Source organism: Vespula pensylvanica, chromosome 21 (genome assembly GCF_014466175.1).
Source record: "Vespula pensylvanica isolate Volc-1 chromosome 21, ASM1446617v1, whole genome shotgun sequence".
Lineage (NCBI taxonomy): Eukaryota > Metazoa > Arthropoda > Insecta > Hymenoptera > Vespidae > Vespula > Vespula pensylvanica.
The window spans coordinates 3,531,793-3,558,429 of NC_057705.1; the positions used below are offsets into that span (position 1 = coordinate 3,531,793).

Below are 26,637 nucleotides of genomic sequence, written 5' to 3' on the forward strand. Positions count from 1 at the left end.
TAATTTACCCCATTCGATTATCTTTAATTATCTAAATGTCTCACAAGTTGTACAGCAACAATAACAGCATCTACCATCGTTACTTGCAACAAATACACACACCCGAACGCGCACGCACACACATACGCATATACAATAAAGTTTCTTACTTCGCTAATATCGAGAACATCGATCGACACGTAAAACGATATTAACTTAATCAGTTACCTATGTACACGTAAGTACGTTCGTCGTAGGACAAATTTATTCTCATTCATCCGATTTCGTTATATTTTATTTTATCAGCGATCGAAGATTTTGTCTGTTTAGATTTTGACTCGCCGCTCTTTTCTAATACATTGTGAAACTAAAAGACAATTTAAGCTGTAAACAAGTGTGTTGTATATATATATATATATATATATATATATATATATATATATATATATATATGTTATGTTGGATCATTTGTCATCTTCTATATCTTATATTTCAGTTTTGGAGTACTCGTAAAGATCTTGTAGATCTCGATCTTTCTATCTATCTATTAGTTGAAAAAACAAATTTGCCATTCAACAAACCAACAGATTTCTAGAATGAATGAAAACATCGACAACTATGTAACAGCTTTATACAATATTTCGATATGGCAAAATCATTCGTGTATAATCATACGCGAAGAAGTGCATAGAAATTCATTGTTCTAGTATCACGTATACGAAACGTTCGAGCCGACCGTCATTGAATAAATATGGCGCCAAATTGTCTTCTTATCGTGAAAAAGACGTTTCTTCGGTTGGAAAAACGCATACCTATTTACAATGGCATACATAAAGTTTTGCATATGTTAATAGCCTGTAAACAGTAGAATATCGTTACATACTCTTAGATACAATCCCATCATAAATCGTATAATATAAATATGTATAAAACTTCATATCACACATGACGAAGTACGAAAATTTTATATATATATATATACATACATACATACATATATATATGTATATATACTTATTTATTTATTTATTTATTTATTTATATACCATAGAAGATGATGACTTCTATACTGCAACGTACTGATATTCACACTTTTACGGTTCATTCCAATCGATGATTTGGCCTATAATTTAACTGATAAAAACTCATTAAAAATTAGAGTAAACACCCTTTCTAATCTATACTTCATTGTCTACATTAATTATTTTAACAAAAAATTAAAATAATCCATTTCCAAACAACTACTGCGCGTTCGTTTTTTCGGTGATTTATACATCAGACGGCAAAGATAAGAATGCGTTCTATATTAACGCTACTACAATATTGCACGTGTGATAAAAAAATATACACTATCGTACGTTCCATCGAGTCCGAAGACGAAATTTATTTCGCTCTATTTTAAACACGATTATATTTATACGAGAGATTGCACTTTAGTAACGATCCAGCGATATACACATACACGCACGCACACACGTAACAACGTGTTTTTTCATTTTTATTTATATTATAAAAGTTCTCGTTCGATTTTAAACTATGCCGTTGAATGTTTCTAGAGTTTATATGCACAAATAGATAGTATTTACAGGATATCGACTTGATCTTCAAAGTCATTTTCAAAATCAACGCGTCATCTGCGAGACCACGTGTGAATGAAAGTGAAATTTCTTAAAAAACCATATTTGATGACTAAGAAAAAAAAAGATCAAAAAGAAAACAAGAAAAAAAAGAGAAAGAAAGTAATGATAATAAAAAAAGAATCCGTAAAAAGCAGTCTCGCGATCGACGCTTTTGTCCATGAAATAGTTTCGATGGTTTGACTCCTGCCACGTCATACTATGTACAAGAAAAAAAGCAAAAAAAAAACATCACAATAGTGGACGAATGGGAAAGAAGATCAAGATATAAAATATCTTGTATCTTCTCGTACGATCTCTAATTCGCGAAAGCGGGGTAGTCACGAAGACCCTAAAGAGGAAAGACGAAAGACCCTGATAAGAAAAAATTTCGGTCAAACATAGACCTCGCCCCTTTTGCTAGGAGAGCCTGTCGTCTGCGTTGGTACAATCGATGCCGTTGAAACCGCAGCATTGTTACAAGAAGCGCTGCTTATCTTCCTCGAAGTCTCCTGATTACGGGGCTGATTGTTCCTCATGAGTTCATGACCAAAACTATTGGTCCTAGGTCGTAAATCATGATTTGGAGAAATTATAGCAAGTCTGTCTAAGTTAGGATTATCGTGTCTACTTGAAACGGAAGCTGCTCGGGTTTCTCTCGGTTGGAGACCGGGAGAATGAGGCAAGGACATGCTTCTATCTTCCTTTAACTGGATAACGGGTGGTCCAGGTAAAGAAGCTGATCTTCTGCCACGTGGTTCTATCGCGGTTTGCAGATGGCTCTCTTGTGTAGTTGGTAAAGCTACGACATATCCTAGTTTCTCTGGATTCATCAGAATCGGAGAACGATCGTTGTAACTATCGAAGGTAGGTGAACTTCCGTTGCTAATTACGGGACTAGTATTATCGCCGATTAATGGAGTACTTCTTTCTTCTTGACCAGTGATACTTTCGCTTCTACTACTGGAACTTCCGCTTCCTGAACCTTCCTCCTCGCTAGTGTTGACCTCTGTCAAGGTAGCCTGAATCGTGTTGTTGCTCTGTATGTTTGTAGGTCTGTACGAAGAAGCCGACGTAGTCGTGACCAGGCCTAACTGCGTCAGCTGGCTCATAGTTACTGGCGTTAGGGTAACAGGTGCTACCAAACCGGCGCTAGTCAATGTCGGTGACAATACCGCTTGTGCCAAAGCAGCTGCTCCCGATTTTGCGTTTGCTGGCGTTCCTTCGGTCTCCTGAATCGGCGAAAGGACCACTTGGACCACCGGTAAGTCAGTAGTATAATGACCGTTCGCCGGTATCACGCCGACAACGCCCGCACCGATGTTCGCCGTGTTGCTCGCCGACAACGCCAATCTCTGCTCACGATCAACCACCTCCTTTGTCACGTCCGGGGTCGGTATACGTGGCCTATTCTTCAAGGATACTGGCACCGAGTTCAACTTCGTCATCGTACCTATGATTAGAAATGAGTTAGCTTTCTTCGTGTTCCGTATAGACCGAGGACACTTCCTCGAACAAAATTTCGATTAAACCGAGAATCTTAGGCATTTTCTAGGAAACGAGCAACATTCTATAAGGAAAGTTAATGACCACGAGTTTTATTTCGATGTTTATTGCTTTCGCGCGATGACCAAAGTAAAGAAACTTATAATCTTTCCGTGTTCCGTCTTGTCACGATTCAAGAGTAGAACGAACGAGGATGATTGTTTGATTATACCGGATCGCGCATTCTTATTTCTTCTTTATTTCTTTCTATTTTTTGCTTTTTTTTTATCAAAGCAAGTGAGTGGAAAGAGAGGAGAAAGAAGCACAAGGCCTCGAGTTTTTTCTTTCGAAGCACGTGGCAAGTAATTGCGGAAATCGATGAGGTTATACAAGGTCGTATGGGTGTACGCATTGCGTAATTCGCGCGTTCACGGAACTAAGGAATCAAACATAAAGAAAATTCGCGAATTTTTGCTTTCCTCGATTATTTTCATGCTGCCTCTGCGATTAAATCGTTCGATATTTCTCTCGACGGTGTTGTTTAAAATGGTCTGGTTACAACAACATAATACTCGTTCCTCGCGTCGGGACAATGCTAAGATATACAAGAGACGAGTCTTAGAGCGATTACGCAAAGACGCGTTATTGTCCTTTGAGTGGTTTGAAAATTAACGCTGCGTTATGGTGAATGATTCGTAAAAACAAGAAGCTGCAATGTCATCAGCTAAGATGCTTCCAACTATGCTCGTTGCTGCGAAGTCAATGATAAAGTTCATCGACGTTATCTTTTTTTCTTTTTTCTTTTGCACGTGTATATCCAATAAAGATTAATTAACGACACATTACATCACTCGACGATAAGATACGTAACAACGAAAATTTTGTCGTTACAGTGCGTCGTCTTTTACGTAAAATACACACCTTGCCTACCCATTCGTTGACTACGGATACTTTTACGACCTACGAGACGGTCGTATAGTGACATTTTCAAATTCGGATTAGCTGTCGTTGGCAAGCCTCCTGTTTCAGGACTACTGTACACGCTGTTATGACGATTTCGTGCAAAGAAACCTCCTCCACTACTATACGTAGTCGATGAACTACGTACAGAACCCATTCGCGTGATTTGTCGTTGAAGCCAATTCTTTCTTCGCTCCACTAATGGTGTGTCTACGCTTTCCTACAAAATATATAATATTTATAATATAATATAAATATAAAATATGTAATCTTTAAGTTTAGTCTATAGGAAATAATGTACAACGTAAAAAAAACATTTGGTTAATGAAAACATTTCGAATATTCAATTACACTCACATAATCTGCATACATGTCATCCTGATGGACCTTGCGATGCTGCACGTGACTATGGATTTGTGTTCCCATCATCACGTTAGCGTAGAGAGCATCGCTGCCCTTTACTTTATAATGTTCCGCTGAACCCTTTGGTTCTTCCCGTCGATATTGCTCGCTCGCTACTGTATATGGAAGATCTCGAGGAACCACTTCGTCCCAATATTGATCTTTTAATAGTTCAGGATGCTCTTCGTGCATCTCGTCGACGATCATGTAACCAGCCTAATCAAAGGATTTCTTTAGCTCGCATCGAATTAAATAAAATAAAATATATTCGAAATATTTTACACTTACTTTAATGTGTCTATCTATTAGCCAATTTAACTCGATGTCATCGTCGTCCTCGCCGAAAGGATTGATAAGAACTTCGGCTACTTTCAACCATCCGACATAAAAGCAGAACTAAAAACAAATCGCAAATTTATTTATTACACAAAGGAACATTCGCATATATTACACTGAGTGTCCCAAGTATTCGTATATTTAATATAATTTTTTTATAAACATAAACATACTGATAACTTCCCGAGCTTATAACTTTATGAATTATCAACGAATTTTAGTTTGTTTTGTTATTAATTAATTTCTTTTTTATTAATTAATAACACAAATAGAAAATTATATTTTATAACACATATTCGAAATGATCACATTTATATCTAATACAAGCAATAAGATAAGTTTGAAAGTTTTTGACGATCTACGCACACTCTTTCACGATTATTTCACGTCAAGTCTTTTCCAAAGTATTTTTACGTTTTTCCCACTGTAATTTATTTTGAATAGATCTTTCGTAGGCGGATATTATGGAAATCGGCATTGGATCCTTCAGCATGATCGAACACCTGCACATGAAGCAAAATTATCGATTACGCTCTCCGAAGAATCGTTTCCAGAGATTTACAGCATAAAGATATTTGGCCTTCAAACTCCTCTGATTCAAATTCTATGGATTGTTCTGTGTGGTGCAAATTCTGGATGAGTAAATTCCCCTATTCGAAATACGTTATAGTGAAACAATTTAAAAAGGCTTTGGAATAATCATACAAGAGCATGCGAGCATCGTCAAAAATTTAAGGAAGTCTCTTAACGCTTATATTAAACGTAAAAACGGCTATTTTTAAAGTAAAATAGTTTTCTATTTGTAACAAATAAAAGAAAAATAATTAAAATTCATTAATAATTCTTAAAGTTACAACTAGTTAATTTTTATTACCCAGTATATGCTCTATTCAAAGTTTTTTGAATGCGTTTGTGATAACGTTTATTTTGTTCACGGACATTAAAATTAAATTGTTCAAATTTGTTCCCATATCGTTAAAATAAACGATAATAGTTGTTAAACACAAATTTATATATTACGTATAGAAAATATATGTTTATAAATAATTATACCAACATTACGGAATACTTTTTACACTCACTGTACACACTCTGATCTAATTATTATGTATTTTATACCTGCAGAGCCGTGAAAAAAGGAAAATACATGTCCGGTTCCTCGTATTTCCCACCACCCCCTTCAGTGCGTTCGATAAACTGTCTACCGAGTAGAGCCGAGAAGAAGTACGCGTAAAGCGACAGCGTAACTACCTGAAAGGCAAACACAGTCACGCATTAATAATCTCGAGACATCGTAAACGCAAACGACTGTACAAAGTTGTATGTTAAGCTACGAATTTTAATAGTCCTTCATTTATTTCTATGCTCGCTTTTGTATACTTATTCGTGGAATCTTTCAACAAGTCACTTGCACCTTATTAACGTAAACAGATATTATCATTTGTGAATTACGAATACTTTGGACTTGCAATCAAACTATCTATCTACATTATGACGATTAAAAAGAAAAAAAAAGGGAAAAAAAAGAAAAGATAAGGACAAGAAAAAAAAGAAAATATATTAATGCAATAATTTTGTTGACAACTGGAATGTATAAAAAAGGAATCGACCCGATATGAATGAATATCAAGGACAACACGCACGCCTTTCGCAACGAAGGCCATCGGGAAACGGTAGTTTATGCAAAAGCAACATATGCTTTCTACGTACATGAGAGACAAAGAGCGAAAAAAAAAGGAAAGAAACGAGCCATTCGTTCGCTACCAATCAAAGTTCTTCGCGGTACACAACAACGGATTCAACCGATTCCTCTCGAATGCGCCGTGAAATGGTCCCCGCAGGCGTGACGTATCGCCGCAAAATTACTGGCCAACTCTCCCGTCGACCTTGACCATGCAACGTGCATCACCTTCATGCACATACTGTGGCAACTGTGCTTACCATCGCTTTTTACACTTTGTCATTTGCACAGCCTCAAAATCGATTTGTAAAATAAATCAACGACATGCAAATTCGTTCGTTTACTTTTATTTTCATCTCTCACACTTTCATTATTTTTCTTGATTATAGATAATGAACCGTACTAAATAATCGGCGCATTTCTTCTTCAATAAATCTATATAAAGTAATTATATATTTATATATTTTCTCGATATTGATATCGGCCTTCGCCTCACAAGAAGACACGTAGAATCGTTGGAAAAACGAAAGAATCAAAGACACTTGTTGTGCAAATAGCGTACGGTGAATGGTGAACATGGAAAACAGGCATTAAACTGTTCTGTAAACGTATCATTAGACGGCACGCTGTTGCGGAGCCAAAGCTGTTACCGCGTAACCTTCTTGCAATTTCACCGGGAACGATGAAAATATACCTATCTCGTCCAAAATGTAACTAAAACGAAACAATCGTAGATAGTGATTCTAAAATTTATTGCATTTTCGGACATCGTCGAAAATATTCGATATAACGACGAAAAATATTAATTTAAATCGCAAACAAAATCAAAGTCCTGTAATAAGAAATAAATAAGTAAGAAAAACACGTAGTAGGAATAAGGAAAAAATATGCATATAAGGATATACAGAAGTAGAAACACCAGTTTAAAAAGTAGATAATTGTAGATGGAATACTCTCAAACGTTGTTTTACAACGAGTTCGAGCTATGCTTGTATAAGTATTAACGACCACCGATGGTCGATTATACAGCGACGTAAATCACGAAATAAATGATTACATCGAAATGCGTCGTCTTGCTTATCTCACGGCAAAGCTTTATCGAGAAGTAAGAACGTTCGTACATCGATACGTAAAACCTTTTCTATCAGCAACAAACAAATGATCGGTTGCTTCGTATCGGCCAAACATTAAACACTTGTTATTATCCTGCCACTATTGTATCGCTACTGTATAGTTAGAATCTTTGATTCAAACATGATCTATGCGGTCGACATTATAAATGACATATATTATCGAGAATTTTGACGAACGAAAAGAAAAAAAAAAAGAAAAAGAAATAGAAAAAAGAAAAAAGGAAAATACTCTGAAGATTCACAGAAATGATTGTTCTCTGATGTAATAAAAAAATTTATCACACACAATTCCACTTGTATACCTCAAAAATTTGATATCCTGACACGACTCACGTAGCGTCGAAATTACGTAGCAACCTGTCTCTTTAATAGTGCGAAAATAATGACACTTGTGCTCGACAATTAGGAACGTTAGGTGATGAGCAATTATGTTTGCACAATTCGCGTACATCATCTAATTGCGAGTACGAAAGCGGTTTGTCTCTCCAGGAAGGGAATTCATCGTTTAAAGGGTCAGAAATACTCGCGGGATGCAAATACGAGTCTTTTAAAAAGGATAACGAACTTGAGTCAAGTTCGTAAAACGTTTCGAGATATGCGAGTTCTGAATAAACAAAACGTGCTCGTTTAATTCTGTATAGAGTTAATGAACGGTGAATGATTACAGAATAATTAGAAAGATGCATTTATTTTATTTACGTTACTCGCCGATCTGTTATGTCCGCGATAAAACGCAAAACACAGGCGATTCGTTCGATGCAACAACGAAGAAGAATTATGTAATATAAATCGTCTGTTGACGACGTTGAAGCTATGGCTGTCGATAATAACGAATGTCAGAACTCGATGAAGATGTTCGCATCGAACATTCGACATCTGTCAATGACGGGAAACAACGACGTAATAAGTACGACAATGCCGCTACTTACACGAATTGTTAATAGTACAGAGAACAAGTACTGTCGCTTTATCTCAGAAAACATACATAAAATAAAAAGATACCAAGATTTTACTATTTTTTATCATTTTAAAGCATCTTAAATAAATCGGATTCATTGATTATATAAGCCGATAAATCGATAATTACATTTTTGTTCAATAGTCAACGATTAACGATTTAAATCCGAGATTTATTCTCGTATAGAGTTTTTAACATATTCGCTTCCGAGAGACAAGATATTTCTTACTTTCATATTTAATTACAGCTATGCGTAACGCGATACGCCGTGTACATTTGTACCTCTAATCGTTCAAGAATATACAATATTTCTGAGTATTTTCAACGTGTTTTTCTATTACAGGAATTAATGCCGTCAAAATTTCATTATCGTCGAAAAGAAAGACGATAATTTTGTTCTTTCGTGTCATTTAGACACTTCGTAATTTGATTTAGAAACTGATTTTGCTTCCTGCGAACTGTATTATACTATATTTCTTAAACTCAAACAAAAATATATATGTGTATAAAGTCTGCAGATCAACTTGTAGATATTTCTACGGCCTACGATCAGCTTTCAAATTCAGACGAAACTGAAATTAATGAGAAAATTGTTAATTGGATTTTTTACATTTACAGTGAAAATTACGGATGTATAAAAAGAAACAAACAACGAAATCTGAAAAAGAAAGAATTTACGGAAGAAATCAATTTCTCGCAACATACGTGCCAGGAAGTTGGATCGTAGCTGGATTCAATTCGAGGCTACTCACCTGAGTGTAAACGAGAGGAACGCAAACAGTGTCGTAACCGATCAGTGCGCCAAGCCTCTTCCGGATGTCGCTGAGTTCGACAAGAAGGGTTTGCACTACTTGGTCACTGGTGATCAAAGCTTCTTTCCTTGCCCTATTGATGATGTTAGTCGCCCAGACGAGCGGCATCCAATACTTCGACATAGCCGCTTTTTTATTCATCATTTCAAAGATTTTTTTCTCCGACTCCATCATTAGACCTGAAAAGAAAAATATTTATTTTTTTAAGCACGTATTTAAAGACGACCCAAAGGAGCGTTTTATTTATTCTTTCATATCGCTTTCGAAGAAGTCACACGCATATATTCACTGAATCAATAATTTTATGTAGTCAAATATATAGCCCTTTGAACCGACTTTCGATCAAAGATGTTTCACTTTCTCAGAATATTTGTTTTTTTAACGCAAACGACGTAATTAAAATAGAGTTAATGACTAACACTATTTTAAGTATTTCTACATCAACTTTATCACTTTAATTGCATATGCTACTTTTTATGAATTTAAAAAATTTTTCATAATATCACCAATTTCAAAACGAATGTTGAATCAAACCGAAATAACTTGTAGATACATGTTATATATAATCACTATTTTATATATTCATTTCAAGAAAATTTATTCAGCCATTTCAAGAGTAGAATGAATACATTCATACATACCAATATATACACACACGAATTCATTTACAATTATTATAGATTTGAATATAAAACGTAAAGATACGAAAAAGTTTCATAATAAATATCTCTTTTAAAGATAATAATCATTTGTTATGCCTTTCTTTGTATCGAGAACACAAGAAACAAGTCCCTGTAACCTTTCGAATACCGACGCAGCGCGATTGCGCTTTTCACATTTCATGTCGAAAAGTGCCAGAGCATCGGTCCGCATTGCGTAATCGACGATATGCTCGTTACTATCGACATATGTTGAAAACACGCGCTATCGCGCCATTTTAACATTTTTCGACATGAAACAAACGTTATCGCGTCGTTTGTCACTTTTCGACAAAATTTTTTCGAAAATGCCTTATACTCAAACACTTAAAAAATTATTATTAAAGTATTACAGATGAAAAATTGACGTTTTTTGAAAATTTTTTTCAGGACGGAAATAAAACAAATCAAAAAACCAATATTTACACATTGTTACTACATGTTTGATTCGTATAACAAATTTTTTTCCACCCAATTTGGTTACATACAGGCTCTGTGATCTGCAGACTATTGTTCCATGAACAGAATCCTAATTTTCTGTAGAAACACAAAATTAGTCAAATTCCAGTATTGCCTTATGAAACGATAGTGTAGTTAAGGGGAATCTGTTGAAATTTTGGAATTTTAAAAAACAAAAGAATTGACCATTTTAAAAAAAAGTGTTAATTTTTCGTCTAAAATGTAGATTTTTAAACTTATTTGAAAAATATTTTAAATTAAAATTAACAAGAATAAAATAAACCGATGGACTTTAAATACAATGCTATTTTAAAAGACGATACTGGAATTTTTATAATTTTGTGTTTCTACAGGAAATTAGGATGCTGCGCATGGAGTTTGGATTATCGTAAAAAAATTGATGCGAGTGCAGATTACAAAGCCTATATATAACTGCATGTAAATGAAAAAAAAATTATATATATATAAAAGTTCAAATAACAACGTATAATTATTAATTTTTCAATTTATCCCACTCCCTTTCCAAAAAAAAATAATTCCGTTAAAAAAATGTTAATCTTTCGGCATTGAAAAATCCCTTAATAAACGCGAAAGGCCGAATGAAATATGTCGAAAATGATTTATCGATTGTTTCGTTAATTAATAAAGAATCCGCGTTGCTCGCAAAATCGAGCACAACGTGGAATGTTATCGATATCTAACAGCGACTTTCGCGCACGGTAATTTTAGCTTATGTTAGTGACTTACAGATACAGAGACACGCACACCACGTTCTTGGACTTCCACACGCGCGATGCATACGATATACGTGAAAGAGTGAAATATATACGTATAGTATATGTGTCGGCCTAGAAACAATCGGAGCTCGAAAGACGTAAGTAAGTACGACTTTTCTGCGTTCGTGAGCAGTCTTAAGAAGCACAAAGACATCCATGACGCAGGAGGATTTTATTATTTCAACACTTGGAGTATCAGCGTCGTAAATTTCGTCATGGTGCTGATTGAACTGGTTCCATTAATATTTCCGTATTATTTTCGTCGTCAACAAATGCAAATTTATTGTAAGATCGTGAGTAATAAATCAAACACGTCCTTCGGGAATACGAGAATGGAGGTTCCACTCCACTTGTCTCATATTGCTACTTTCACCATAATCATAATTATCATTATTTTCTTATTATATATTTTTATTGTTGTTATTATTATAATTATCATTATCAGTGTAACTTCTCACGCATTGCGGTTTTATGACAATGTGACAGATTTCGAGCAAATTACATATCATTTTATAATCGTTGTATTGTTTTCCTGATTATTGCTACTATTCTTAGTATAGAACAATTTTTTGATGTCTGTATCACTTACATTTTTCTATCGTGTTAATCGTAATGTTCTAAGATGATCCATGAAATTTTTCGTTGTTATATCTTTCATTGTATGAGTAATATTACTTGCAGTATTTCTTTTGTCTTGATTATTACTGATTTTTTCCTGTTTTTGTTGTTTTCCTATCTCATTTGTGTCGTTTAATACGACGATATCTGTCAAATAGGATTTTTTTTCTTTTTTATTAATTAATGCGATGTCTGGTATAATATTTACGATCGTTCCGTCGGTGTAAATTGTCCTGTTACTCTATAATTTTTATCTTTTGCTCTCAAGTCGATATATTTTCAGGATTGTATTTGTAATATGGTGTACCATTTTCCCAAGTTAATATTTTATTGCCAATATTTAATATATGATTTTTGCTGCAGTGTTGGGTCTATCAGTATAGTTGTTGTTGTTATTATTATTATTATTATTATTATTATTATTATTATTATTATCGTCATTGCTGTAATTCTAACATACTTATCGAAGATCTACTTTTCAACATTTACGATTTTTCCCTCGCCACATTTCCCTTCCTTCGTACTTTTGCTACACCCCTTTTTCCAGTAATCCTAAACGCATCCCTATCATCGAATTCACAATACAAAAAATACAATAAATCAGCACATACAAAAACACAAGGAGTCACATTAAATTCTATTTTATTAAGAAAATTATGAAATTGATAAATAATTAAATTATTAAGCAATTACTTTTACTATTACTATTTAATTATTTAGTAAATAATTAATCAATAATTAATTATATTATTAAATTGTAAATTTTATTAAGAAAATTATTAAAGAAATTATTAAGAAAATTTAAAGAAAAACTGTTATCTTTAAAGTGTTAAGTTACACATTTGTAAAAAGAAATACTTTATCATCCAATGATAATACATTCAATAATTCATCGTGACTCCGTAAATTTTGTTGTATTTTATAAGGAACGAGATCGACTCACAGTGTTTCACATATTTGGGCATTCGAATGCGTCATACAAAGTGTTTTGTTTAATTATTTTTTATAATTAATTATATAGTACGTAGTATATAAAAGTATAGAAGAAATTACATTTACTTATTATATTAAGTTTGAATCGGATTAAGGACATGTGTCTTATAATTCTACGTAATGCAATTCCTCTAGTATTAAATAAATTTTTGTCTTTATAAATTTCTTTGTTCGTTACAACAACAATTCAAAGATTCATGGATATTTAAGAAACAATAAAAATTTGGTAGATATCGATAGAGAAAATTGATTTTTTGTTAAAATATCAGTAAATTCAGTCCATTGTGCAGCGATTGTAGTTGCATCTAGTAAAGACCTAAGGATTGAACGTATTAATAACAAATAATGATTTCGATTATTTTTCTCATTTTGGTTAAATCTGAACAAATAAATTTGACGTTAATGTAAAGTTCAATGTGTCCAGAATTATTATACGAAAAACAATGAAAAATATTTTTTCATTATTTGGAGATACTTCTTGATACTTTTCTTAAAAGTCCCTTCGAAGTTTATGAAAATTCTATATAAAAAATTAAGAAAATTTATTATTACTCCATTAAAATTATTCTTCAATTTTAAAAAAGTACTACATTACTAAACTAGATTTATAAAAATCAAACTAAAGCAATAGTGAAAAAGCAGTGTTTGAAAAAAATGGACTAATTTCTGCATAAAAAATTGACGCTTCAATTTTAACAATAAATTGAAGTAATATTTAGCAAACTACGTTTCGTTACTAATATTTCACGATTTAAAATTTAATACATCTTACACACGGAGTCTATGATTTCTGTCCATTGAGCGAAACACTGTGAGTCGTGGAGTTTACAAAGCAAGGTAGATTGGATTCTATCGGGAGACACATTAACGACCGTCCTCGGGCCAGCAAAAACGATCTTAAAAGTCATGTCGAGTACGGTAGAGCATCGTAGGTACGGTCGATCGATATCGGATAGGCTAACGGGAACTCGGTAATTTCTCTCGAGGGCATCTTTTTATTGTTAGATCAGAACGGCCGCGTTCTATGTCGGCTTACATAGCCATAACGAAGTCTGGATCGTTCCTCTTTGATACTCTTTCCTCCTGGTATATAAATAAAAAAGTTAGAAGAAACGAGAACTCTTCCTCGGGGCCTGTTATCAAATAACTCGAGGCATAGTTGTGCCATAGACGAGTTCGCTATTCCTTTGAAAAACGATCTGTTATAGGAGAAGAAAAAAAAAGTTGAGACGCGTTGATATCGACGCTGACGCCACAGATCTTACTCCTTTCTCGTCAAAGAGGAGACAAGTAGTAACAGGTACAGGTAATGACCTTAATGTAAAAACTGACTCAACGCCGAAGAAACATCCTTGGAAATTCTATGTTCGTTCGATCAAACGATCTTCCACATAGTTCGAGTCGTTACTTGATACCAATTACGATAGAATTTTCATTATCCGAATTTTATATCATCAAAATGTTCTATTGTCCCAAGATCCAACAGTATTTTCTTACAAAACTATAAGTTCGTAACGCGAGTAACGTAATGTTTTTCTCTATTATAACAGTGTTCATTGTAGAACAGACTCATATATATATATATATATATATATATATATATATATATATATATATATGCGAAGGATTTCTATATTTTATTTGATTAGGATTAATCATTCCGTATCTCTGGATCGACTAAATTATTAATAAAATACTATATATACTCGATAATTTTTGACAAAACACTTTATGACAAGTTTCTCTAATATTATCATTAATATATTACTGTTTATTAATAAAACATTACTTATTCCTACGTCAACGTACGCGTCAGTGATTTAATCGGCAAATAACCATAATTTATTGATTTGACATTTTGTTATTTGGTGATTCCAGCATAGTTTTTTTTTTGATATATTTTTTATACCATAAATAATATACTATAGCCCGTTATGAGTATACATATCTGATAAATTTGCTTAATATACGCTATCAACAAGCTAAAAGAGATTAATTGTATGTGAGAATATTTGTATGCTTAAAACATTAAATAATGACTTCAATTATTTACTATTGATAAGTAGTTTTTTAATCTTTATTTACGTATCACAGAAGAAGTTAATACAAACAGTACGTCTTACGTACTTTTTCATAAAATTTCTTATTCTTATTGTTCTTTTTTCCTTTTCTTTTTTTTTTTAAAGAATTTCTATATTTTATGCAATAATCGATATAACTCCCTTTATTTCTTTTCTACTCCTTATACTACATTTTGTAAGAATCAAAATAAATTACATCGTACATATGTTCAGCAATACTTTAAGAACTATCAATACCAATTTTATTTTCTCCTACATTTTACTCTATCATTATTTTAATTTCAATATCATATATTTGTATATTTCTTTATACTTTTTACTCTATCAGTTTTATTTTCTTCTACTTCTTACGCTATTATTATCTTTGAATGACTATCATCATTCAAGCACACTCTATACATATGCAAATATTTTATATTGTATATATGCGTAATGACTACCGTCGTGAAACAAATAAATGAATATATATGTAAATAGATAAAAATAGTCTATGAAATCGACATTAAAATATTTCAGAAAATATCCAAGAAGCAAATGAATTCAACGGAAACGATTATGAAGACGTTTCCTCCGAGTTTCGAAGTATGCACGGTTCTAGAAAAATGTTGATTCATATTCTTTCAGATTTTGACAAAAGGAAATACAAATTCACAGACATATACATATAATAAATACTTCAAATAATTTAGATGATTATGCGGTCAGAAATAAATATCGTAAAATAACATATAAATTTGAATATAAATTATTCAAGTGTTTCGTTTGGTTCTCTTTAAAATTTATAAAATTCAATAGCAAACAGATAAATTATTATTCTATTATCCGAAAATATATTCGAACACATAAATTTATCTGTTAGATCGTACATTTGACGGTCAAACGTATACCGATTAGATCAAATATTTTAATAATAAGTCGTTCAAATTTTAATAATAAATATTTAATAATAAAATTAAAATTTGTTAGTAGCAAATATTTCAATGTATAAACTTGACAAATATTATCCTTATTGAATTTATGAGTATAATTTTTAACATTACATCCATCCAATCAACGTAGAAAATACGTGCAACTGATAATTTACATTTACATTACACTTTGAAAGAATGACAAAAGTTTGCAATCATTCCGATCGAAGTAAGCTTCGTTCTCCGTTCGAGGCCGGCGACTTTCAAACGAAAAATCTTTTATTCCTGCTACCGCTCGATTCCGATTACTTCTTGTCTCACGGATTTATACTCTTACTTATTTAAACGAAAAGCGAATTTTAATCGGAACAATCGTTTCCATCCGCGTATATTCGATGGAGTTTTTATTCTTTTTTTTCTTTCTTTATTTTTTTGTTATCTTCTTTTTTTTTTTAATGAAGCAAAGAACGTTTAGAGACGTGGTAGTAGTGATTATCGATAAAAGAATGAAAGAGAAGAGCCATCCCAGGAATCGCTCGCGTCCATCGTACGGGCCAATTACGAGGGAACGATCAGCCAGCGACTGGGATCGACGAAGAAATAAAATTGAAAACGGACGCTTGGCGCCAGCCGTGAAGATATCCAAGTCCCGGAAGTCGTCGAGAGATGTGAGACGCCTCGAAAGAAAGTCCAATGTGAAGAAAATTCTCGAAAGAGGCGTTCCTACGAATGAATTAAACAGGAGGAAACGAATAAAATGAACGTCGACAGATCGTAAACATAAATTCGTTTGTATCGATTATAATAATAACGATAATAATATCTCGAATAGGTATAATACCTATTTTAAAGTTTTGAAGAATTTCACGAAAGTAAATTACCATCGGGGACGAATTTATGTTTATTTTCGCGCCATTTTATGAGGCTACTGGTAACTTAACGAGATATTCCTGATAGGGTTGTTAATTTATGAGACGCCGTGAAAATTCATTTGGAGACGGTGCAATGTATAAAACGACGATGTGCTCTGCGACAAGCTGACGATACATTGACACTGGACTCCCAGTCAAGAGAGATATCGGTTACTTAATCCCACTAACACACGCTAAAGCAAGTAAATCGACGCTAATTGAGAAAGCGTCCGAGCACGTGCGCCCGTCTTACTCGACACTGTGCATAGCGATGGGATTGAACGATTCGAGACTCTCGACAAAACTCTACTCGATAGCTTATAATTCTGACCGCGTCCAACGTATCCTTGAAGAATTCGCGGAAACGAGAAATGTAACGTCGTAAAGCGTGGGGAGAGAAAAAAGAAGAAAAAGAAGGATGGACGGTGAAGGGTTCAAAGAATTTTTTAACGAATTGCCGAAGGAGACGAGGCTTTCCGGAATCGATTATCTCGACTGTTACGTTCTATTTCGCGATTCTAATCACTATTTTTAATGTCGTCATATATTAATTCCATATAAAACTATGTTATACTGTAAACGATTTACTATTACCATTTTCACTGTAATTTTCATTATAATTATTATTAATGATGTAATTACTGTTATTATTAGTAATTATGTTGTTATTAATTTATATAATATTAAATATAATATTAATTATTAATAATATTACTATTGTCATTCTTACTATAAATATTAACGTTATCATTACAAATATTACAATTTCTACTATTATTATTATATCAAAATGTTATATCAAAATATCAACATTATCAATACAGATATCGTAACCGCTTCTATTTCTGTAAAGTTATATCAAAATATTATATCGTAAAACGAGTTCCTTGCGGAAACATCGAACAACCCCAACCACCAAAAAGAAATAAATACGTGCTTAAGGTTTTTTCTTAATTCCTTCGAACTCGCCAAGAAAACGAGACACCTCTCTTCTATCCTGTTTTTCTCTCGTAGAAATTTGTCTTTTCCTCTCTCTCTTTCTCTTTCCTTCTTTTTAAGATTAAAATACTAATTCTACTTGTCCATTTAATCATACGAAGACACGTATACTCTTCGAAGACGAACTTAAGTTCGTGTCCTCATAAAACCAAATCCGACACGCAACATGACTTAGCTTAAGAAGAAAAAAGAAAAAAAAACGAAAAAGAAGGAAAGAGAAGAAGACGAAAGAAACAAGAAGAGAAAGCGAGTCGCGTTGAAGCGAGTCGCTCGCAGAAAAAGAAAAAAGAAAAAGAAGAGAAAAAGAAAGGAGACGTTCGTTTGCCGAGGGTGGTTAGCTCTCCACGAGATTGGTTAGCTCTGTCGTCTTGTGTCAGAACGAAAAGTCAAAGGGAGGATAGAAGAGACGAGGGGTTACGATGCTTGTATACTGATGCGACGTCGAGCCGTAGGATGAGCGATGCTCTTTGGGGTCAAGAAACGCGAAGGTCCTTGCACGGCTGGCAAGGTCGGAACGAAAGTAAAAAAAGAGATAAACGGAGCTCTCCTCCTCGTTTCTACGCACTCTACGTCCAACTTGGAAAGCATCCTTCGAAGAAAACCTGTCCTTCCGGATAGTCCATAAGGGTCCTTAAGGGTCCTGCACAACGCAATCTCGCCCACCCCACTGGATATTTCTAACCGGTGATTACGAAAATGATTTCCGTAAATCATTTGAAATATTAAAAGAACAACAAATTTTCAAATTACGTGAAAGAATTATTTTTCAAAAACTTTTGCTACTTTTGTCATTACAGAAAAATAGTTTTTATACAATTCTAATAACAAATTTCAAAATATTTCAAAAAGAGAAATATACGACTTGGAACGCTTAAATCATTTCATTTAAATAACTATGACCTTAATCATTTAAATAACCTATGATCTTTCAATAGAATACTTTCAGGACCGGATATATGAATTTGTGTCTTCTTACAACTAATTTCCGTTCTTCCAGGAAAAGTACAGGAAATCGTATAACAGGAAGTATACATTCTACTTTACATGAATTACAGATTATACATATATGAAGTATATATGCATTTGGAAATTCATGTTTATAAAAGAAGTAAAGATTCGCCATAAAAAGTGTAAATTTTTTATCATTTCAACATTTTTCTTTATTACAGAAGCCATAAACGAACAAATGAATTTCTAAAGATCATTAAAATAATAAACAACTAAATTATCCGTATATTTTGTTAATTCCTTCAAAGCACACTTAACTTTAATCTACACGATACAAGCGTTAACTTTGGTCGACGGCTACCGAATACATAACGTACGACTGGTATCACAAACAACATGGAGAGAGTGGTCAAGTTATAATAGATGGGACACTAGTATACCGTGTTATACAAGCCATTTTTGTTACCCTACTGTACGAACACAAATTACAATCTTTCGACCGTGTTATACGAACCTACGTTACAATGGAACGTGCTATATTTCTAAATATTCTTTTTTTACAGAACACTATGGTATATCTTATAGAATACTATTACAGTTACAGTTTTACAAAATACTAGGAACATTTTGTACAGTCCAGAAAAAATTAGTCTAAAAAATTCCCAAAAAAGAATAACCAAAGTCATTGGTTATTGGATTCAAAATCATTGAGGAACTTTTTACCGAATTTGTACTTAACGAATATTAATCTTCGAATATGAACTAATTAAATAATTAATTATACTGTGAGTAAAAACGTGAAAATAAAACTTAAAAAATACAAATATATGAGTGTATAAATTCAAATTTAACTAAATATTGTTAGAAAGAATTAACGATTCGGTTCAACCATTCCGATCTATTCTAATATCGATCGTATCGATTTAGTTAATGAACAAAAGAGATTCGATCGAACGATCATTTCCAGAATGTTCGAATGGTTCTAACAATACGCTCTTACTATCGAGAAAAGTTCTTTCGAAGTGGATTCCTCGCACGCTGGAAAATCGGTAAAGCGAATATCGACTGTAGAACGAGGCGTGGTGTGTACGTGTAGTGTACGTGGTTGGCGTGGCCAAAACGATGTCGACCGTGGCGGCCTGGCGCCGGTGAAACTGCACTGATTAGGAAATATTCCCGCGTAATTAGAAGCGAGGAACTTTAAATCGCTCCGCACGGTCTTTGCGTTCGTTCGTTGATGCGCGCACTGGATGTCAATAGACTCGACTATTGCCAAGGTGAAAATCAAAGTGATTATATTTTTACGAACGATCGTTGAATGACCTTCGAAAGGCCTTATATTAGCACGACTACCGAACGAATATTGTACGAATCAATTTCATTGATTAATAATCTTTTTGTAAATAAAAAAATATAAAAGACCAATTGTATTATCATAATATTCATAATTTTCAATAGACAGTTAACTCTTACCGTTACGAGAAATATACTTTTAATATTTTAAATGTGACAACAAAGAAATCTTGTAAAAACATTTTAACTGATAAGACTGTAAAATGGAAGGCCGATCATCGATAATTTCTATGGTATGCATCCGATATATTAAACAACTATGACGATGCTAATGAAATGAAAATCTGAATATCTATTTATCTCTATCTGTCGGCAGTCCTTTGTAGTTTCAATCGCGTAATCATCGGTGTCTTTGAACTATTACGAAGTTCGAAAGGGGAGGAATGAAAAATTTCAATCCAAACACGTACGCTTCCGAAACTCCGCCATTAAATGTGTCATTAAGGCGATTTCGCTATCGTTCGGGAAGACGAGAAAAGTATATGTCGAAGTATAAGTATAGTTATTTTTAAGCTCCACGAGAGACCTTCCAGGCTAACGCGCGCGCGCGCGCTCCGTAGAGAAACTTACGGGAATTTCCATGAGAACAGATCGGGAATCCAACCACGTGCTCCTGCTTGTGTTCGAAGCACGGAATCGATGTAGCGTTGACATACATATGCACGGGACACGCACACGCATACACACACGCGCACACACATACACGTCCATGGAGACAGCCATACTTGCGGGGAGAACAAATTTTTCGGAGAGCGCGCGAGAGCCACGTGCTCAGCGAGAAATGAGTTTCGAGGTCTACGATTACTGACAAGAAAAAAAAAAAGAGAAAGGAAGACCCTCTCATGTGCATAAATTAACCATCTCGTGTACATAATTTTTACAAATTTTATTTTTCTCTAAAAAAAATATATATTATCGTTAATAATATCTGCAAAATTAACATTAAGAAATTAAAATTAACATAATAGAAATATTGATTTTAATTTTATTAAAAATATTGACATTTTGTCGAAACGAAAATGTCTACAAATTAGCGTCTGGATTTTCGTTCATATATACGCATGTGTGTGATTTGCGTGCATCATGCGTGCAGCGTGCATATGTGTGTGTGTGCGCGCGTGCGTGTGTATGTGAACATGAAAGGATTAATTCATTTTTAACAAAATGATTCTTCCTTTCTAATACCTATATCAAATTACAAAGCGAAAGCGAAAATCATTGGACAAACAGGCCGAAACGATAGATCGATTACCTCGGAACTATATTTGAATATCTTTTCGCCGCGCATTTCGCCGAGCGCTTCGATGCGTTCACATTCTGTAAGCTAATCGATGCTATCGTGTCCGTTTCGCATTCGTAATCGTTCGGGTAAATTTCGAGCTGGCAGGCACGGCCTCTCCCGAACGAAATCGCGAACAAAGATCGACAGAATGTTTTGCGCAACGTTCAACATCACCCTGTGAAAATTGGGCAACTATCATTGATACATTCGAAATTAAAAAACAAAAAAAGAAAAGAAAAGAAAAGAAAAAAAGAAAATAATACACGTCTACGCTAGGTCTTGTAAATACCTTTTTATCACGTGATCTGCCATTAAATGTTAATGGACATTTCTTTAAAGAGCCCAGAGCTATTGAAGATAATTAACTATGAATCTATCGCAATCCTACGAGACGATAGTTATTTTTACCCACGACCTTAGATAGTTAGATAGTTTCTTATATTGTCGACATATCAAAAGGTGAAACAAACGATTATCTTCGAAACTGTTTGCAATATTAAAGAAACCTTTTGGATCTTTACATTCAATATTAAAATCTATTTATGTATAACCGTTCTACTGTCAAAACGACAAAACATATAGATCTGTGAAATTAATATAAAGAAATAAAGTTACTTTCAGTAAATAGGCTTCACAAGTAATCTCGATTCGATTTGACTTATGATTTTAAAATAAAGTAACTAACGAAAATTAAGAACATCATGAAAGATGTCATGCTCGAAATGATCAAAACATGTCTACAAATATTTACAGTAGCATTAGCCGTTAATATAAATTACATATGATACGTGTAAAAACATAGACTGCGGTGGTCCCTGACCACACAGAATGTTAGTTTCTATAATACATCGAGAAATCAAGACTGTCACGATGAGAAAGCGCGCGTTTTTCGAGAGGAACTCTCGTCTCCTCTCGTTTACCTTATTTAGGCGAGCGCGGTCAAGGTCCGACCTTCCCCAAGGCCGATCCTCATCGAACGGTAGTACAAGCCAAAGACCACGAATTCTTCGGTCTTTTCGAGAGACAGAAAGAGAGAGAGAGAGAGAGAGAGAGAGAGAGAACAGCACTAGCTCGAAGGCGCGATACCCGAGAACGGAAAAGCATTTCCGTGAGATCCAATTTCCAAGATCGATCGTACGGAATGTATTTCCGTAGATAAGAAAAACGGTTTGTTCTCTCGTAGAAAGGTATAACGGAATGCTTCAGAAGCATAAGACTCGGATTAAACCGAGCGTGTCTGTGAGGAGCGTGTTCGGTTAGGTCGATTTCCTTTAGGATCGATCTTCTTGATCGCTCGTTACGCATAATCACGGAGAAACTTTCCTCGGAACAATAATTTGAGCTAAATATAGACGAACGCATGCGTTCTCGTCTATATTACGCTTGAGATGGAGCTGTACGGAAAATAAAAGAAAACAAAAGAAAACAAAAGAAAAAGAAAGAAAAATAAAAAGTATATTCGAGTTTCTTGCTCTGCTCTCGTCTACGTGCTCGGTGAGGACGCGAACCATAATGATGATGACGAGATCTTGACGATAATGATGATGATCCTGACGGTGGTCGGTTGGCACGGTTCCCGAAGCCTTCGTTCGAGTTCGCTCGAGAAGAAGAGGAATCAAAGACGCGTTTTACGGGAGACGCGTAAGAGCCTGTCGTTGGCCGTGATAGCCAAGAATCTAGCCAATTACCACCTATTGCCAGAGATAGATTATGGTTCTCATTACAGTAGCTATATTTAGAACATAGATTCTTCTTATGGATTCTTTGGTAGATACAAACAGGTTAAATCCCGTGTATCCTTTTCCAGGATTATTCTTTTAAATACTTTGCTTTCAGCAATAGAGAAATAGTCAATGAAAACCACTTGTTTGCACGGTTCGTCGCCTAAGTTACACCACCTAGCCTCGAATTATATTGATTCGGTCGTGAACAGAGATGTTTTATATATATATATATATATATATATATATATATATATATATATAAAGAAAAAAAAAACAAGAAAAAGAAAAGAAAACATCAAACAATGAATTTATCTAGAAACTTAACATTAAACGTACGATCCATCGAAAAAGATTACACGCCTAGGTAGATAGGTTTATACGTATATTGAAGATGTACGAATGAAGGAAAAGAAATTGTTTTCAATAAAGACATTCAAATTTCCTTAATAAATTTTGGTGATGGTATATAATAAAAAGGAAAAAAATTTTTCAATAAAAACATTCAAATTTCCTTAATAAATTTTGGTGATGGTATATAATAAAAAGGAAAAAAATTTTTCAATAAAAACATTCAAATTTCCTTAATCAATTTTGGTGATGGCATATAATAATACATGCTTCTATCATTTCTTTACATACGAAAAGAGAATAAAAGAGATGAAAAAGATGTTACCGTTGGTACAGACGAGATCGACTTGCGAAGAAGAAGAAGAAGAGAAAAAAAAAGAAGAGGAAGAAGAAGAAGAAAAAGAAGAAGAAGGAGAAGAAGAAGAAGAAGAAACGAGTAGAAGAAGCCCGTTGTAAACGTCTACACGGCTGTTGGCTCCGGTAATAGAAGGCAGGTTGCATGCCGTGGCTCTGGTACACGCGGTTATCGAGTCGAGCCATTGCAAAAGGAGGATCGTGCCAAGAAGGAAAAGGAAAACGAAAATGAAGAAGACGAGCGAAGAATTGGCGCCGGCGCTCCGCGTTTCTAAGCGTTCTTGACGCGGCTCGCTTCGTTGAAAATTACCCGGACGCACGTGAAAATTGCTTCTTACCGTGGCATGTCGACACCACTCGTTCCTTTTCTTTCCTTATCGTAGAGATCCTCACCCCTCATCCCTCACCCTCCATCCAACCATACCATACCACACCACACCCCATCCTTTCAACCATCTTGCCGTACTTTCCTTTTTTTTTCTTTTCACGACTTTTATCATTAATACTTTCCACGAACCACATTGGTTAATCCAAGCAGGTATTTTTCCTGTTTTTCTTTTTTTTTTTCTTTCGTCGATTGAAATTTCCTTCGAATTTCTTCTATTTCCTTACTCTCTATGCACATCGACCTGTTTATCTCAACAATATCTTTCTCTTAAGAGTTATATGAATGAATCGTTTTAAGAGAAAAGAAACGACGGGCAGTAAGAGAAATCGTGGCGCATAATTTTCCCTTAACGGTGAATCTCGATGATTGCGTTATTACGGAGCCATCGGTCCGTGAACTTTTGTAACAGCCTCTAACTCAACGGAAACTCGATGAAACTTTATTCAGAAGGCAACGCACGATATACCGTTCCAAATGGTTCTTCTAGAATCCTTCGTTTCCGTACTTTTCGCAATATACATATGTATCTCTTGTTGAGAGCGATGATTATCCACTAAAAAAGAAAAGAAAAGAAAAGAGAAAAAAGAAAACAAAAAGGAAAGGATTACAAGAGTAAATTTTCGAAATCGTTCGTTAACCATCGTACAAGTTATTATTAGAGATTGAGTTTCTCTATCGTTCTATCTTTATTCGTTCGTAATATTTTATATTATGCGGGTCGCGCATTAAAACCGAAAACAATCTGCAATTCAGCGTAACGATAAACCTTTTCGCATAAGGTCGACACGAAATAGTTCCAAAAACATGTTGTTTCCCACTTTATACCGCGTTGTTTGTTGGAAAACTATGCGAATGGTCTCTTACGTCAAAGAGTTCTTGCGTCAAAGATGAATAATAAATTTAACGAAAGCTAAAACGTTGCTCCTTTATTCTATCCTTTTTCGACGATAAACTTACTAAATAAACTACGTAGTATTCCATCCTTCTTACTTCGTTCATAGAAACTACTCGAGAAGTCATTTCGAGTAAGCCAAGATAGCCAAGAGATGGGATTGCAAAGAAAGGAAGGATTAGTTGCGTCGATGCAGGAGTACCTGTGGAGGGAGGAAAGATGCACGTGCTCAGAATATTACGATAGGATTCTCTTCCTGATTTCTCAAGAACCGACGGCGATGATTATGTTTTATGTATAAAACACTCAAACGGAAAGTTTAATTGTCCAACGAGCACCCGATAACCGGCTCGATCGACATAAGACTCGAATCTTTGGTGACGATTCTAAGAAGAGCTTCGCGTAGGTACTTGCATTTCTCTCTCTCTCTCTCTCTCTCTCTCTCTCTCTCTCTCTCTCTCTCTCTCTCTCCCTCTCTCATCGTCATCATTACCGTCGTTGGTGTTGTTGTTGTTGCCTCAGTGAAGAGGATGAAAAATGACGTAGAAAAAAAGCACCATGTCTTTTTTACACGGAAGAATGCGCCGCATTTTCTCCACGTTGCATTGCATTATTGATGGACGGACGCGCATCACGAGGCTCGGTACAATTTTATTCTCGTTTCTCGTTTCTACGAGAGTTACGAAGCCGATTTGGCTCGTCCTCCTTCTCGTTCCTCTCTCTCTCTCTCTCTCTCTCTCTCTCTCTCTCTCTCTCTCTCTCTCTCTCTCTCTCTCTCTCTCTCTCTCTCTCATCCTCAACGTGAATCACGCATGTTTCTTTCGCATTTATTGTGCGTGACGCGTTCACGTGCACGTCAAGGGTGGAACGGAAGAGTGGTATCGTACTGACTGAAGGGAGGATGGCTGGTTCTCTGCCACCAAAGAAATATCGTTTTTCTTCTATCGACTCGCTTACGCTTATTTCCCGATCGAGAGATCGCGATCGCGACGGCTCATGTTTCATGGAAGATTCTTAGAATCGAGCAGCGAAAAACACATGCTATTTCTAGTCTACGTGAGTCTTTCGCCATTGCATCCGTCGATCTCGATTATCTCCTTTCTAATAAATAGACGAAAAGAAAATATGTCATTGAACAAACTTATCCTCTCGCAAATTTTTATTTAGCAGAAATGCTACCGTTAAGACGCGTCAAATAAATAACAACGTGACACTTGGATAAACCAAACTACAGTGCATCACGAGCTTGTATTTTCAAGATAATGAAGACAAAGCTAATCTCGATATTGATCTTCCTCAATATACTTCACAAAGTTCATTTTATGACGTATTTATCGTATTATTATATATCCTATAAATTATTAAATTCACTCAACAAATTATACTAGAAAATATACTCTTCTATTATTTTAACGTAATTAACGTTAAAAATATATTTATCTATTAAATTTTCTTTATATAAACGTTATGATATATTTTATAAAATAATATATACCTAGTGTTCTCATTTGTACATTCCTAAAAATCAACAATGTAAACAATT

General features: G+C 34.4%; 1 protein-coding gene across 1 annotated transcript in view; it reads right to left on the bottom strand.

Annotated features, from left to right (window-relative positions):
* Nucleotides 1-739: 739 nt before the first annotated feature.
* The window catches only part of LOC122636401 (bestrophin homolog 15-like), a 71,361-nt gene continuing 45,463 nt past the window's right edge, over nucleotides 740-26,637 (bottom strand). The window contains exons 5-10 of the mRNA XM_043827582.1: nucleotides 9,303-9,541; nucleotides 5,898-6,029; nucleotides 4,731-4,838; nucleotides 4,398-4,658; nucleotides 4,002-4,260; nucleotides 740-3,048 (exon numbers count right to left, since the gene is read on the bottom strand). Of these exons, the coding sequence (XP_043683517.1) occupies nucleotides 1,991-3,048; nucleotides 4,002-4,260; nucleotides 4,398-4,658; nucleotides 4,731-4,838; nucleotides 5,898-6,029; nucleotides 9,303-9,541 (2,057 nt within the window). The 3' untranslated portion in view covers nucleotides 740-1,990. The remainder of the gene's footprint in view (nucleotides 3,049-4,001; nucleotides 4,261-4,397; nucleotides 4,659-4,730; nucleotides 4,839-5,897; nucleotides 6,030-9,302; nucleotides 9,542-26,637) is intronic.